At 48.3% G+C, this 13,465-nt stretch overlaps 1 protein-coding gene across 1 annotated transcript in view; it reads left to right on the top strand.

Moving 5' to 3' along the window:
- The first annotated feature begins 1,431 nt into the window (after positions 1-1,431).
- The window catches only part of LEMD3 (LEM domain containing 3), a 153,178-nt gene continuing 141,144 nt past the window's right edge, over positions 1,432-13,465 (top strand). Inside the window, exon 1 of the mRNA XM_077265196.1 lies at positions 1,432-2,471. Within this exon, the coding sequence (XP_077121311.1) occupies positions 1,469-2,471 (1,003 nt within the window). The 5' untranslated portion in view covers positions 1,432-1,468. The remainder of the gene's footprint in view (positions 2,472-13,465) is intronic.

The raw sequence follows: 13,465 nt of genomic DNA, 5'->3' as shown, positions 1-13,465 counted from the left end.
TAACAAAAAAACTAAACCTAATCTAACACTAACTAAAAAGAATGAAAAAAAATATATATTTTTTTAAAAAAGTAATCTGACAAGGGGGTTGACAAAGAATGGGGGGGTAATCAATTTGATTTAGGGGATTTACAGACACGGAGGTAGAAATTTGATTTTTGTGATTTTTTTTCACTGACTGGGCAGCTCTCGGATATAGTGTATCTCTTTTCTCTCCCATAACAACTACAAGGAGAGAAGAGAAGCACAGCCCAAGTGCTGCCACATTAACTACTCTTGGGGGCTTTTGATCACTGTGATAGGGTCTATCACAGTAATTAAAAGGTAGCAGCTAATGAGAAAATTCCCACCGGTTGCCAGGTGCAGGGAGGAAGATCCATTTTGCTTCTGCAGACGAAGGATGTGGGCTAGGAGGATCACGGGGACCCCTTTTCTCTCTTCTTTGATATGTTTGATCATATTAAAAGAGAGAATTGTAAATCCCTAAAAACCGGCCCTGATCATGTTCTCTAGGGACCGGTAGCCGGGACCCCGGAGATTTTCCGACACTAGGGGGGGCGCTATACCCTTATTTCTCAGCACCATTAAAAAGTGGCGCTGAGGAGTAATACCTAAATGTCAAAAAATCTGGCACTCTTGTAATATGCAAAATTAGTTTATTCTTGTAAAGCAATCCCAAATTTTTGTAACGTATTGGTCTCAAATATAGACCTTCATCAGACGGATTGCCATGGAAAAAAGAAAGCCCAAAAGCGGCGCAAGGCGATGGGATGTTTCCCTGTGAGAATAGCCTTCTCACAGGGAAACCTTCCATTACTTTGCGCCGCACACTCCGGTCCTGAGTATTGATGCGAGAGGCTCGTGTGAGTTGCTCGCATTGCACACACAAGTGTGACCCCGGCCCTAGCGGCACATCGGACATTCTAGTGTGTTTCAGTAACTTTAAGGCCACATTCACACTGGATTTGGTCAGTATTTTGCCTCAGTATTTGTAAGCTAAACCCAGGAGTGGGTGATAAATGCAGAAGTGGTGACGTGTTTCCACAGATTCACCTGGTTTTGGCTTATAAATGGTGATGGAAATTACTGACCAACTACTGATAGTGTGAACATGGCCTAAAAGGGGAGCAGGAAGCATTTCTAAGTAGTTTCCAAAGAACATGAACATGAGCAGGCCAATGCGGCAATAAGTAACACTGCTCCCACTTCTGTACTTGTCTGGTTGCAGCAGCCCTAGTACCGCAGGAACACCGCAGGAACACCGCAGCACATGGGCTCTGCCTGCCGGTGTTGTGGCTGGAGTGTAGAGCCACGTGACTGGGACCTCTCCCAGCACACAGCCGCCTGGGCCGCCGCACGCCGTCACACTGGCTCCCGGGTGAGCGGCTGGTCTAGTTCACAGTCTAGTTCGCTGACGTCACTTCCGGGGCACAGCCAGCGTGGGGGAGGGGGCAGATAGCCCAGACGAATGGTCAAAATGGCGGCTGCACAGTTAACGGATGAGGAGCTGATTCGAGAGCTGAAGCGCTCTGGCGTCATGCCGGGACCGGTCACGGAAAGCACCCGGCCTGTCTACCTGAAGAAACTTAAGAAGCTGCGAGAAGAACAAAGGCCCCGAGCCGGGAAAACGCGGTTACCACACAGCAGCCCGGCGGTGGATGGCCACTCGGAAAGCCCAGGAGCCCGCTCGCTGCCCGGGGACGTGACGCACAGGCGCGGCGGCCGGCACTACCAGCAGGCGGAGGCCGCTAAGCAGGCTCACGTTGTGGGCTTCAGCTCGGATGAGTCGGATGGAGACTCTGCCCTGGGGGCGCATGGCGGGCGCCGGGAGAGGAGCAGCCCTCCGCCTGAGAGGAGCCCGGCCCGGCGGGACTGTGCGGACGAGGTAGACGGGCGGAAGGCGCCTGTCTGGTGGGGGACGTGCAGGCTCCGGACGGAGGCGGCGGCTAAGAGTAGGACCGTGAACGGCAGCCGCCTCTCCTACTGCAGGGGCTACTCCGACGAGGAGGACAATGTGGAGGACCCGCTCCCGAGCCGCCGGAGCAGGCGGCCTGTGACCACACCGCCCCGGGATAACGGCATGGAGCGGAGCACGGCGGCCTGGGACAGGGAGGAGGCCCCGGGGTCTCCTAGGCAGCGGCCCGCCGCCAGGCAGCCTCACTGTCCGGACATGGAGAAGAGCAACAACCACCTGGGGGCGGCGTACAGCGCGGACGGGCCCCGGCTCTACCTGACCGCCAACAACCATGCCGGTTCCAACCACAGCCCCTACCCGTACTCCAAGAAGAGGCCGCCCAAGCTGGCCGAGCCCGAGGAGGCGCTGCTGCAGCAGTTCCGGGGCGGCGAGGTGTCCTCCAGCGCCGGCTTCAGTGCCCACTACCTGTCCATGATCCTGCTCACGGCCGCCTGCCTCTTCTTCCTGCTGCTGGCACTCACCTACCTGGGGATGAGGGGCACTGGGAAGGGCAGCAGTAAGTATACCGAGGGCAGGAATGATAGTCCATGGAGATGGAAGCAGTCCGCTTACCATGCTGGCAAGTGCAGGGTGGATTGCTACATGTGTGCCACATCCATAAACTTGTACTGAGAACATCTCCTCTGTCTCCTGATCTCCACCATAGCCTGCAGGGAAGGCTATGTGCACACGATGCGGATTTTGCTGCGGATCCGCAGCGTTTCTGCAGCTGCAGGTCCGCAGCAGTTTCCCATGAGTTTACAGTTTAATGTAAACCTATGGGAAACCAAAAACGCTGTGCACATGCTGCAGAAAAAAACGCACGGAAACGCAGCGGTTTACATTCCGCAGCATGTCACTTCTTTCTGCGGATTCCACAGCGGTTTTCCAGCTTCCCCTATGGAAAACCGCAGTTGTAAAACCGCGGTAAATCCGCAATAAATCTGCAGCAAAAACGCAGCGTTTTTGCCCTGCAGATTTATCAAATCTGCTGCAGAAAAATCCGCAGTGGCCAAGAATACGTGTGCACATACCCTTATACATAGTTTTTCTTACATAGGGGTTGTGTGGCTTTATTAGTGCACTGGTTTTGTGACTGCTGCAGCCAAGCACCAGACTTAGTGATAAGGTAGATGCTGCAGCCAGTCATTGCTGTAATAATGGGTTGTAGACTTGACATCACTGATGTAATACCTATAAACAAAGGGCAGTGGGGGCTTCAAGTCGCAAAAACCTTCACAGGCCCATGGTTTTTCCACACCAGTATCTCTCTAACACACCAGTGCTCTGTGGATGTTTCTGACACAAGGCCCTGTGACAATGTGGATGCCTGACCAGAGACCTGAAAATCTTGCTTAAGGCTAGTAAATGCTGCTTATTTTGTTATTGAATCATAAGATTTCTTAAGTCACATTTTTTATTGAAGCCGTCTGTGTATAGTAACACTTTTTTTCCATGCATACTTGTGCCTTAGTTTGACCACCTTTTGGGTTTTTATTTCTTTTCATTCTAATTCCAGTTAATGTTGCAATCTGTGGGTCTTTTCTATAGAATTACCGTATTTTTCCGACTATAAGACGCAACCAGGTTTTAGAGGTGGAAAATAGGGAAAAAAATATTTGAAGCAAAAAAGGTGGTAAAATAATTAATAACCTACTATTATATGTGTTATTATATAATAGTATGCTATTATGTTGGAAGCTACGGGACCAGTGTGGTGTCTGTAAAGTACTATATGAAGACGCTGGAGGGTGAGTATAAGAATGGGAGCACAGGGCTTATATTTAAAGCACCACTCCAGCACTGAAAAATAACAATGGAGTGCTGATTTAAGAACCCATGGGAGAACTAGAACTCCCAGCATGTCCTGCAGATCCTATGGCATGCTGGGAGTTATAGTTCACCACAGGAGTGGCAGAGTGCTTTATTGTGTGTTGTAAAGACTAACCTTTTAATTGTGGCAGCCAGCCACTGTGGTGATATAAAAAGCTGGAGCATCCCATCCCATGAAACCACAGAGCGCTCCCTCTTTTTGCCTCTCCACAGCACAGGAGTAAGCTTGCAGATTGTAGTGTGGTGTCTGCAGGACCTGTGATGACATCAGAAGAGGGAGGGCTCTGTGCTGCCATGTGATGCTCCAGCCCGCCCACTCCTGACATCACACAGGTCCTTGTGCTGGAGCATTCAGCATCCAGCACAGCCCCGGCAGGCAGGTGTGCAGCGATCTTGTTTCCTCTGGCCCCTGCTGTTGCCGCCTCCTCCACCAGACACACATCTCCCCAGCTGCTGCAGGAATCCAGCGCTGGGGAAACCATGTGTGCCCCTGTGAAGGAGTATTCATTTGCTGCTCCCGGCTCACTGCTCAGCTGACAGGTGGGCAGGGAAGCAGCTAGTGAATATTCACTGTACTTTAATGATCGGGACCATGTGGTTTCCCCAGCGCTGATTCCTGAAGCCGGGCAGGGACATTTTTATGCCTCCTGCCTCTCAGTGCAATCCCACTGGCTGCTGCCCCCTCCCCACGTTACATCCCTACCATAAGACGCACCCACACTTTCCTACCAAATTTGGAGGAATAAAAGTGCGTCTTATGGTCAGAAAAATGCGGTATTTTTTTGGCAGCCAGCAGAGTCTAACAGAATATTGTAAGAGACTGATGATCTTGCACTGTATATTCTAGTATTCTCTACAAGATGGCTGCATGTTTTTAAGATGTTCCCCAGGCAAATAAGTTAAAGGGAAGCTGTCACCCCATTTTTCGCCTATAAGCTAAGCCCACCGCCATCAGGGGCTTATCTCCAACATTCTGTAATGCTGTACATAAGCCCCCAATGTAACCTGAAAGATAAGAAAAACAAGTTAGATTATACTCACCTGGGGCCGTCCGGGGCCTCCCATCTTCATACAATGACGTCCTCTTTGCTTCCTGTCGCGGCTCCGGCGCAGGCGTACATTGTCTGCCCTGTTGAGGGCATAGTAAAGTATTGCAGTGCGCCGGCGCCAGGCCCCTCTGACCTTTCCCAGCGCCTGCGCACTGCTGTACTTTATAAAGTATGCCTGCGCAGGAGCCACAGCAGGAAGCAAAGAGGATGTCATCGTATGAAGGTGGGAGGCGCCGGACTGTGACGCCCATTGGACCGGACCGCCCCTGGATGAGTATAATATAACCGGTTTTTCCTATCTTTCAGGATACATCGGGGGCAAATCTACAGCATTATAGAATGCTGTAGATAAGCCCCTGATGGCCGTGGCCACAGCTTATATACGAAAAATGGGGTGACAGATTCCCTTTAAGTCCTGAAAGGTGATCAATAGATTGATGGGCTCTAACACATGGCACACCCAGTGATCAGCTGTTTGCTCTGGCTGAGGCCTTCCATGCATGGAGCTGAAATGCTCCTATTCATTAACGCATGCACGCTTTTCTTAGGAATACATAGGCCCCAATTCATTACTGTTGTAGTGCATAAAACACCTTGAGAAGCCATATTTTTTGCACAGTGTAAGCTTTCACAATTTTCTGACTTTTGGCTAGCTCTGCAAACAATGTGCGGATCTGGAGCAGAGCATTGAGGTGCTTGTGCGTCTAAGGACAAGTTGTAGTGTAGAGAAAGATTTGTGGCATAAAATAGTCTTTGACTGGAGTAAGGCTGGTTTCACATTTTCAGTTGTCTGCAGCGTTTGACGCATACATCCGCATGCGTCTGGATTTACTATCTTTAACATTGTAGACGCAGGTGCATGCATTTGCATGCGTTCATCCGCGTTTGCTTACGCATGTGTATTTTCGCGGTGCGTGGCTGACGCATCATGTTAGAATTTTTTGGCCTCAAATTTCTGCCGCCATACGCATGCGGATGCTTGCAGAAGGAGTGCGTCAAAACGCATTACAGTCTATGGGAATGCAAGGACATGTGCTCGCTTGCGTTTGCGCAAGGGTCTATATACAGAAATCCCATGAGCCACGCCCATTGGGATGGCTTGTCAATGAAATTCTCCTTGAAAAATGTTTTCATAGCAAAAGCATGCGCATAAATGCGAACGCACGCAAAAACGCGTGCAAACATTGCGTTTTTTTTATCCGTCATGCGTAAGTTGATGCAGATAAAAAAACGCAGCGTTATCATGCGTTTTGCCATGCGGTTGCGTACGAAACTCTGCAGACTCAACTGCAAATGTGAACCTAGCCTAAGATGCGTGGAGAGGTGAACACCTCTTTTATGATGTCTGACTCCACGCCACTTTTAATGAGGGTCCATGTTGAGCAACACTAGTCTCGATGAATCTGGGCAACTGACTTCTGGTCTCGGAAACGAAAACAAATTGCTGCGAGTGCACATTTAAAAAAGAAAAAAGGTTGTCCGTACGGCTGTTTGTCACTATATTGCTTCTATCTAGCCACTGCAGAACAGATTTCAGCTGATTGACTGTGGTGGCGGGGTCGTTTTGGGTGCTGCCTATTGGACACTCACCGATCTTATAGCTGACAGGTCATCATTTGTTATGGGGTGTATAGTGAGTTCTGGGGCAGCTAACTTCTGATAACTTCTGAATTGTAAGGGAGTGGTTTAAAGGGAACCTGTCAGCAGGATTGTGCATAGTAACTTACAGACTTTGTCAGGTCGGTGCTATTATACTGATTAAAATGATACCTGGGTGATGAAATCCGTGTTGTGGTTGTTTTTAATCTTATTTTCAGTTTTGTATTAATGAGATGCCTGTGCTGCAGGGTGGTCCTGGAGGGGAGAGCTGCTGGTGGTGTGAGGGGTCTTCATGTGGTGCTCTGATTAGGTATTCATAGTGCAGCCTGCTGACAGGTTACTGATCCCTCGCTGACCTGCCCCCTTGCATAATGAATATATGTACATACTGGAAAAAAAACACACTTCTGCAGGCAGGTGGCAGCCATGGCACCTCTACTGCAGCATAATCGCATGTTTAGCGTTTACTTAATAAGTATTCTTGATGTTACTGACCAAGTGTAAAAAATACTTTGAAAATGACAACTGTGCAGTAGCTACTATCAGGGTGTGTATATAGAGATCCGATAGTTACTATTGAGCTTGCGGCGCCATCTTGCTGAAGAAGAGTGAAAACATGTCCTCCAAGATGGTGCCACCCGCTCTCTGTGATCTCCAAGAGCTTCTAGTGTGCAGGTACGGTTGGCGCCATCTTGGAGGAATTTATTTATTTTTTTCTCTCTCCAGTAGACTGTGCCGCCGGCGCGTGCGCAGTAGCAGCTATTGGAGATCACAGCTAGACACTGCTACTGCGCAGGTGTGGCGGGCGCCATTTTTCATTTTGAAATTATTTTTTCTTTAGCTGAATAACAGGAATAAAATGTATTATTGGCACACAACATGCGATTATGCTGCAGAGTAGGACCCACGCCTGGCACCTGCCTGCAGAAGGGTGTTATGTACAGATATTCATTATGCAAACTAGGGGGCCGGTCAGTGAGGGATCAGTGACCTGTCAGCAGTCTGCATTATGAATAGCTAATCAGAGCACCACATGAAGATACCTGCCGCCCCCCGCAGGCCGCGCCCCACAACATGGGCTATTCTGACTCATGGATATGTAGAACGCAGTGGTGCCTGGATAGGCCTTTCTTTTGGGCGCTTCCGTATTGACCTGTACTCACGTTCATACCGATTTATCAGATAGCTTAACTCAGCCACGATCTCATGTAAGAAGACTCCAGGAAAAGAGGATTGCTTTAACCGAAATTCTTGTATTATGATGAAAGTAGCAGGTAAAAAGGAATATTCAACAGAGGACATGTAATAGGATGCATACAGATATGGGGATGATGACAAAATGGAGAATAAGGGCGTGAACAAACATACATCACAGGACTACAGTGAGAGAGTTGGGACAAAATAAAGGGAAAGGCAAACTTCTGCCTAGAAAGAAAGGATGGAACACAAACAATGCAAACATTAAATGATTTCTCAAGTCGTGGGACATGACACTCCCCGTCTGAAATCCTTGGATTTCACGATGTCCGTAATTTTTCGAAGTCGTTCGAACCTGAAAAAACAAGAGGAAGAAAACATGCATGCAATAATAAACATAAAAGATTTTTAAGTCCAACTCGTTGTTGTTGACCCGTAGATCACACCGAAAGATAAGTTCAAGTATATAAAACCCATCTTCAGATTGGGGAAGCCGCAAACATGCAAACTCTTCCACCAACCCAGAATCCAATGGGAATGTTAAGGGTTCAATCCAATGGAAAATGTCAACATTCAATAAACTGAGGAATGAGGAGGAATGCTCCCCGCCGTGAACAACGTCCAGTAGCATGTTCAGTTCATGTGATGTCCTCCTTTCGTAGAAGCAACACGAGTTCAGTGACCGGGCGGAAGAAGGTTCGGGTAGAGCCCCCTTTTGTCACCTTAACTTCTACCTTACGAGTCTTTCCGTCCTCACTGGGTAGGACCTTGGTGATAAGTCCCATTGGCCAGTCATTACGATGAGCCTCTGTATCCTTTAAGAGAACAAGGTCTCCTTCTTGGAGATTGGGACTGGGCGTCTGCCATTTGTGACAGTTTTGAAGCAAGTGTAAATATTTGGTCTTCCATCGATGCCAAAACACGTTAGCCAAGTGTTGAACTTGTCTCCACTGACGTTTGTAAATGTCCTTGTTATCGAAATTCCCAGGTGGGACTGTAGCGGCTCCAATCTTCTGTGTAAGGAGTGTAGCTGGAGTAAGTATCGTTGGAGCATCGGGGTCGGATGATACTGGAACCAAAGGTCTAGCATTTATTATGGCTGACACTTCTGCGAGGAAGGTGACCAGAACTTCATGAGTAAGGGGAAGTTTATGGTCCAGCAACATGGAGTCGAGGATCCTTCGTGCAACACCAATCATGCGTTCCCAAGATCCACCCATGTGTGAAGAGTGTGGAGGGTTGAATACCCAAGTGCATCCATTGTCGGACAAGAAGTTGTCAAACTGCAGTTCCTTGCAGGCTCCTACAAAGTTTGTGCCGCAGTCGGACCGGAATTGTTTGGCAGGTCCCCGGATGGAAAAGAATCTTCTTAGGGCATTGATGAAGCTGGAGGTATCCATGGATTCAATAACCTCGATGTGAACTGCACGGATACTGAGACAGGTGAATAGGACAGCCCATCGCTTACTGTTCGCGGCTCCTCCACGGGTTTTCCTGGTAACAACCGACCATGGCCCGAAGACGTCTACACCAACATATGAAAACGGTTGGTCCATGCTCAGTCGATCTGCTGGGAGGTTCGCCATTTGTTGTTGTTGGTGTTTTCCTCGTAACCTTCGGCACTTGACACATCTATGGAGAACTGAAGAGATGCACCTCTTCATTCCCATGATCCACAGACCAGCAGACCTGATGGCACCTTCAGTAAGATGTCTGCCTTGGTGCTGTACTCGTTCGTGATAGTGTCGAATCAACAGAGTAGTGACGTGATGTCGACCTGGAATGATGAAAGGGTTCTGCTCCTTATCGTATAGGTCTGATTTACTTAAACGTCCTCCCACTCTTAGAAACTTGAGATGATCGACTACTGGATTCAAGTCGAGTAGAGTGCTGTTTTTGGACACGCTGACTCCCTTGGTAATACTGCCAATCTCATGTGAATATTCTTCTTGTTGCACACACCTGATGATAACTTGTTCGGCATGGTCTATGTCGTCGGCAGTAAGACGACTCTTACACACGTGCCAACCATGGCACCCTGAGGGCTTGTCCTTTGTAAAACAGCGAGCAATGTGAATGAGACGAGCTACAGTTCGTACAACGGAGGACCAGCTTGAAAAGCGTTCAAAACGATGAGACTTCAAACCTTGCCTAGATGTCATTGAAGTATAGTGAGCAGAGATAGTTTGTCTTATCTCCTTGTCAGATTCTGGTTCCACCAGCTCATAAGCATTTTTGGTGTTGTTCGCACAGAAATCTTCGTACAGGAGACTGGGAGGCGTTAACCACATGTTGTCATCAAGCTTAGAAGCAGCTGCGAGTCTTGTACCTCGGTCGGCTGGGTTTAAATCGGTGGAGATGTGATGCCACTGCTCAGGGGTAGAAAAACTTCTGATGCGCTCTACTCTGTTGCTCACATATGTATAGAACTGCTTTGTTTGGTTGTGAATGTACCCGAGTACCACCCTGCTGTCGGTGTAGAAGGTAAAGGAATCAATTGTAATGTCCATTTCGTCTTGTACAACTTCAGCAATTTCTACTGCCAATACCGCAGCGCAAAGCTCGAGTCTGGGTACAGAGTGTGCAGGCTTTGGAGTTAATTTGGCTTTACCCAGGATGAAACCACAATGTGCCTTGTTAGCTCCTAAGGTCATCAGATAAGCTACTGCGGCTATGGCTTCTGTAGATGCGTCAGAGAAAATATGGACTTCTCTTCTGATTGCAGTCAAAGGTGATCTTGGAGAATAACAACGTGGGACTTGGAGTTGCTCTAAGAACTTCAGAGACTTCTTCCACGCCTCCCACCTTTGCTGTTTCTGAGTTGGGAGCGGGGTGTCCCAATCCGTGTTCTCGGCCATAAGCTGTCTTAACAGTATCTTGCCTTGAATAGTGATGGGTGCTACAAACCCGAGAGGATCATAGATGCTATTTATGACAGATAGGACTCCTCGTTTGGTAAAGGGTTTGTCATAGGGTGACACTTGGAAAGTGAAGGTGTCCCGTTTGATATCCCACAGTAGACCAAGGCTGCGCTGTGTTGGAGGAACATCGGAACCCAAGTTGAGGTCCTTTAGGTTTGAGGCACGGTCCTCAGATGGAAACGCGTTCATTACCTCTTGACTGTTAGAGATAATCTTGTGGAGTCTGAGGTTTGATGTGGATAGCATTTCCTGTGTCCTGGAGAGTAGGTCAATTGCATCTTCGCTTGTGGGCAAGGACTTGAGCCCATCGTCCACGTAGAAGTTCTTCTCTACAAATTGCCGAGCATCGGAACCGTACTCTCTCTCACCTTCCTGGGCTGTCCGTCTCAGTCCATAGATCGCCACAGCAGGTGAGGGACTGTTGCCGAAGACATGGACCTTCATCCGGTAGTCTATGACCTGATTGTTGACGTTGTTGTCCTTGTGCCATAGGAACCTAAGATAGTTTCTGTTGTCTTCTTTCACAATGAAGCAATGAAACATCTGCTGAATGTCGGCCATTATGGCAACAGGTTCTTGTCTGAAGCGGATCAATACTCCAAGGAGGCTGTTGTTCAGGTTGGGCCCAGTTAGGAGCAGGTTATTGAGAGAGAGGCCTTCAAACTGAGCACTGGAGTCAAACACCACTCTGATCTGATTAGGCTTGCGAGGGTGATAGACACCAAAGGATGGAAGATACCAACATTCTTCTCCCTCCCTCAGTGGTGGCGCAGGTTCAGCATGATTTCTGTCAAAGATGTTCTGCATAAAGTCAATGAAATGCTTCTCCATCTCTGGTTTCCTCTTTAGGGTACGCTTTAAGGATGAGAACCTTGCAGTTGCTTGCTGCAGGTTGTTCGGCAACCTCACTCTTGGGAAACGAAAGGGTAAAGGAGCTACCCAACTGTTGGAGTCGTCTTGAACAAATTCTTTATCCATAACCTTTATAAATTCTTTATCTTCCCTTGTGGGTGCCAACTTGTTGTCATTACTTGTGGAATCGAACACTGATGACCCGAGGTTTTCTTCCCAGGACTGGAGTGTGTTCATGTTGTTGAAGGATTCCTGTTGCCACTTGGTGTTGCTCACTTTCTCTTTCACCCAGTAGTGATGTGGGCATGGTTGGAAATGGGTGCTGCGACCATTTGACAAGATGTGTGTCTTGTAAGAGGAGATGTTGTTGGGTCTCTTCATCTTGTGTATGCAAACATTGCCTATGATTACCCAGCCTAGATCTAAGCGTTGGGCAAATGGTGCATCGTGTGGTCCATTAATTTGCTGACGCACCTTGTGCAGCCGGAGAATGTCTCTGCCAAGCAGAATCAGGATATCTGCACTGTTGTTGAGGGCTGGTATCTTGTTTGCTATCCCCTTGAGATGTTGGTGATGAAGAGCAGCCTCTGGCGTTGGGATCTCTTCTCGATTGGATGGAATCTGGTTGCACTCGACCAGTGTAGGTAACGGTATCTCGACGGTGTTCTCGAGAGATGTCGCTGTAAGACCACTGGCCCTTCTCCCATAAACCTCTGTAACACCACTGCAGGTACCTAAGGTGTAAGGGTAGGCATTTCCCTTTAAGTTAAACATATCAAAGAGTTCTGACCTTGCAAGTGATCGGTTGCTCTGATCATCCAGAAGGACGTACACCTTCACGGCTTTCTCTGGGTGACCATTGGGATATACGTTCACCAGGCAAATCTTCGCACAGGACTTGTCCCAGAGGTCTTCTCCGCAGACTTCTGTGCATGAAGAAGATATTGTGGTATGGCTTGCAGTTTGAGCTGCATCCTCCCCGCCATGGCTCGTGGTGGGGGAAGGAATAAGTGTAGAGTCAGGACGGAATGGGTGGAGTGCTTGTACGTGGTCCTCACTGTCACACTCCATGCACTTAATTGTAGTTTTACAGTCTTTAGCAAGGTGTTCAGTAGAAGCACAACATCTGTAGCATACCCCGAACCTCTTTAGAAGCTCCTTGCGTTCCTGGAGCGGTTTCTTCCTGAAGCCGATGCACTTTTTTAAGGGATGTGGCTTCTTGTGGATGGGACATTCACGATTTGGGTTCTCTATCTTTTCACCTTTGTTACTCTTGTCTGGGGCTGGTGTTGGTAAGGGAAGAATATCCGTCTTCTTCACTGACACTGGACCCCTGCGGTTTCTGTCGTTCGAGCGTGCGCTGACGTATTTAGAAGGAGGTGAAGCTGGGCCACTGGATTCTTGGTAGGAAAAGCTTGGGTCGTTCTTGCGTTCTGCCACATCTTTTATAAACTCACAGAAGTAGGAGAATGGAGGAAATGACACTTGATGGTCTTTCTTGTATTTTGACCCTAGTGTAGTCCACCTTTCTTGCACGTTGTACGGTAGCTTGGAGATAATGGGATTTACTCCACGAGCAGTGTCCAGGTAGCTGAGGCCAGGTAGGTGGGTGTCTGCCTTGGCCAGCTGGAGCTCTAACAGCAAGTCACTGAGCTCTAGGAACTTTGAACTGTCCTTGCTTGATATCTTTGGAAAACTCTGTAATCGCTTGAACAGTGCGTCCTCTATGGCTTCTGGACTGCCAAAGTTTTTCTCTAGTCTTTCCCATGCAGCCATGAGACCAGCCGTTGGATTACTGATATGTACAGACCTGAGTCTCTTGACACGCTCGGTGGATTGTGGTCCTAGCCATCTGATTAGCAGGTCCAGCTCTTCGGCAGCAGTGATGCCGAGGTCACTAGTTACGGTTCTAAAGGCATTTTTCCAACCTCTGTAATTTTCAGGTTGGTCGTCAAACCTTGTGAGACCGGTTTTAGTAAGTTCGCGGCGAATCATGTACCTTGCGAAGTCGGACATGTCTGTTCTTTCTGACTTAGGATGCACGAATGTGGGCTGAGCGG

Source organism: Ranitomeya variabilis, chromosome 5 (genome assembly GCF_051348905.1).
Source record: "Ranitomeya variabilis isolate aRanVar5 chromosome 5, aRanVar5.hap1, whole genome shotgun sequence".
NCBI classification, from domain to species: domain Eukaryota; kingdom Metazoa; phylum Chordata; class Amphibia; order Anura; family Dendrobatidae; genus Ranitomeya; species Ranitomeya variabilis.
This window is presented reverse-complemented; position numbering and strand designations above follow the sequence as displayed.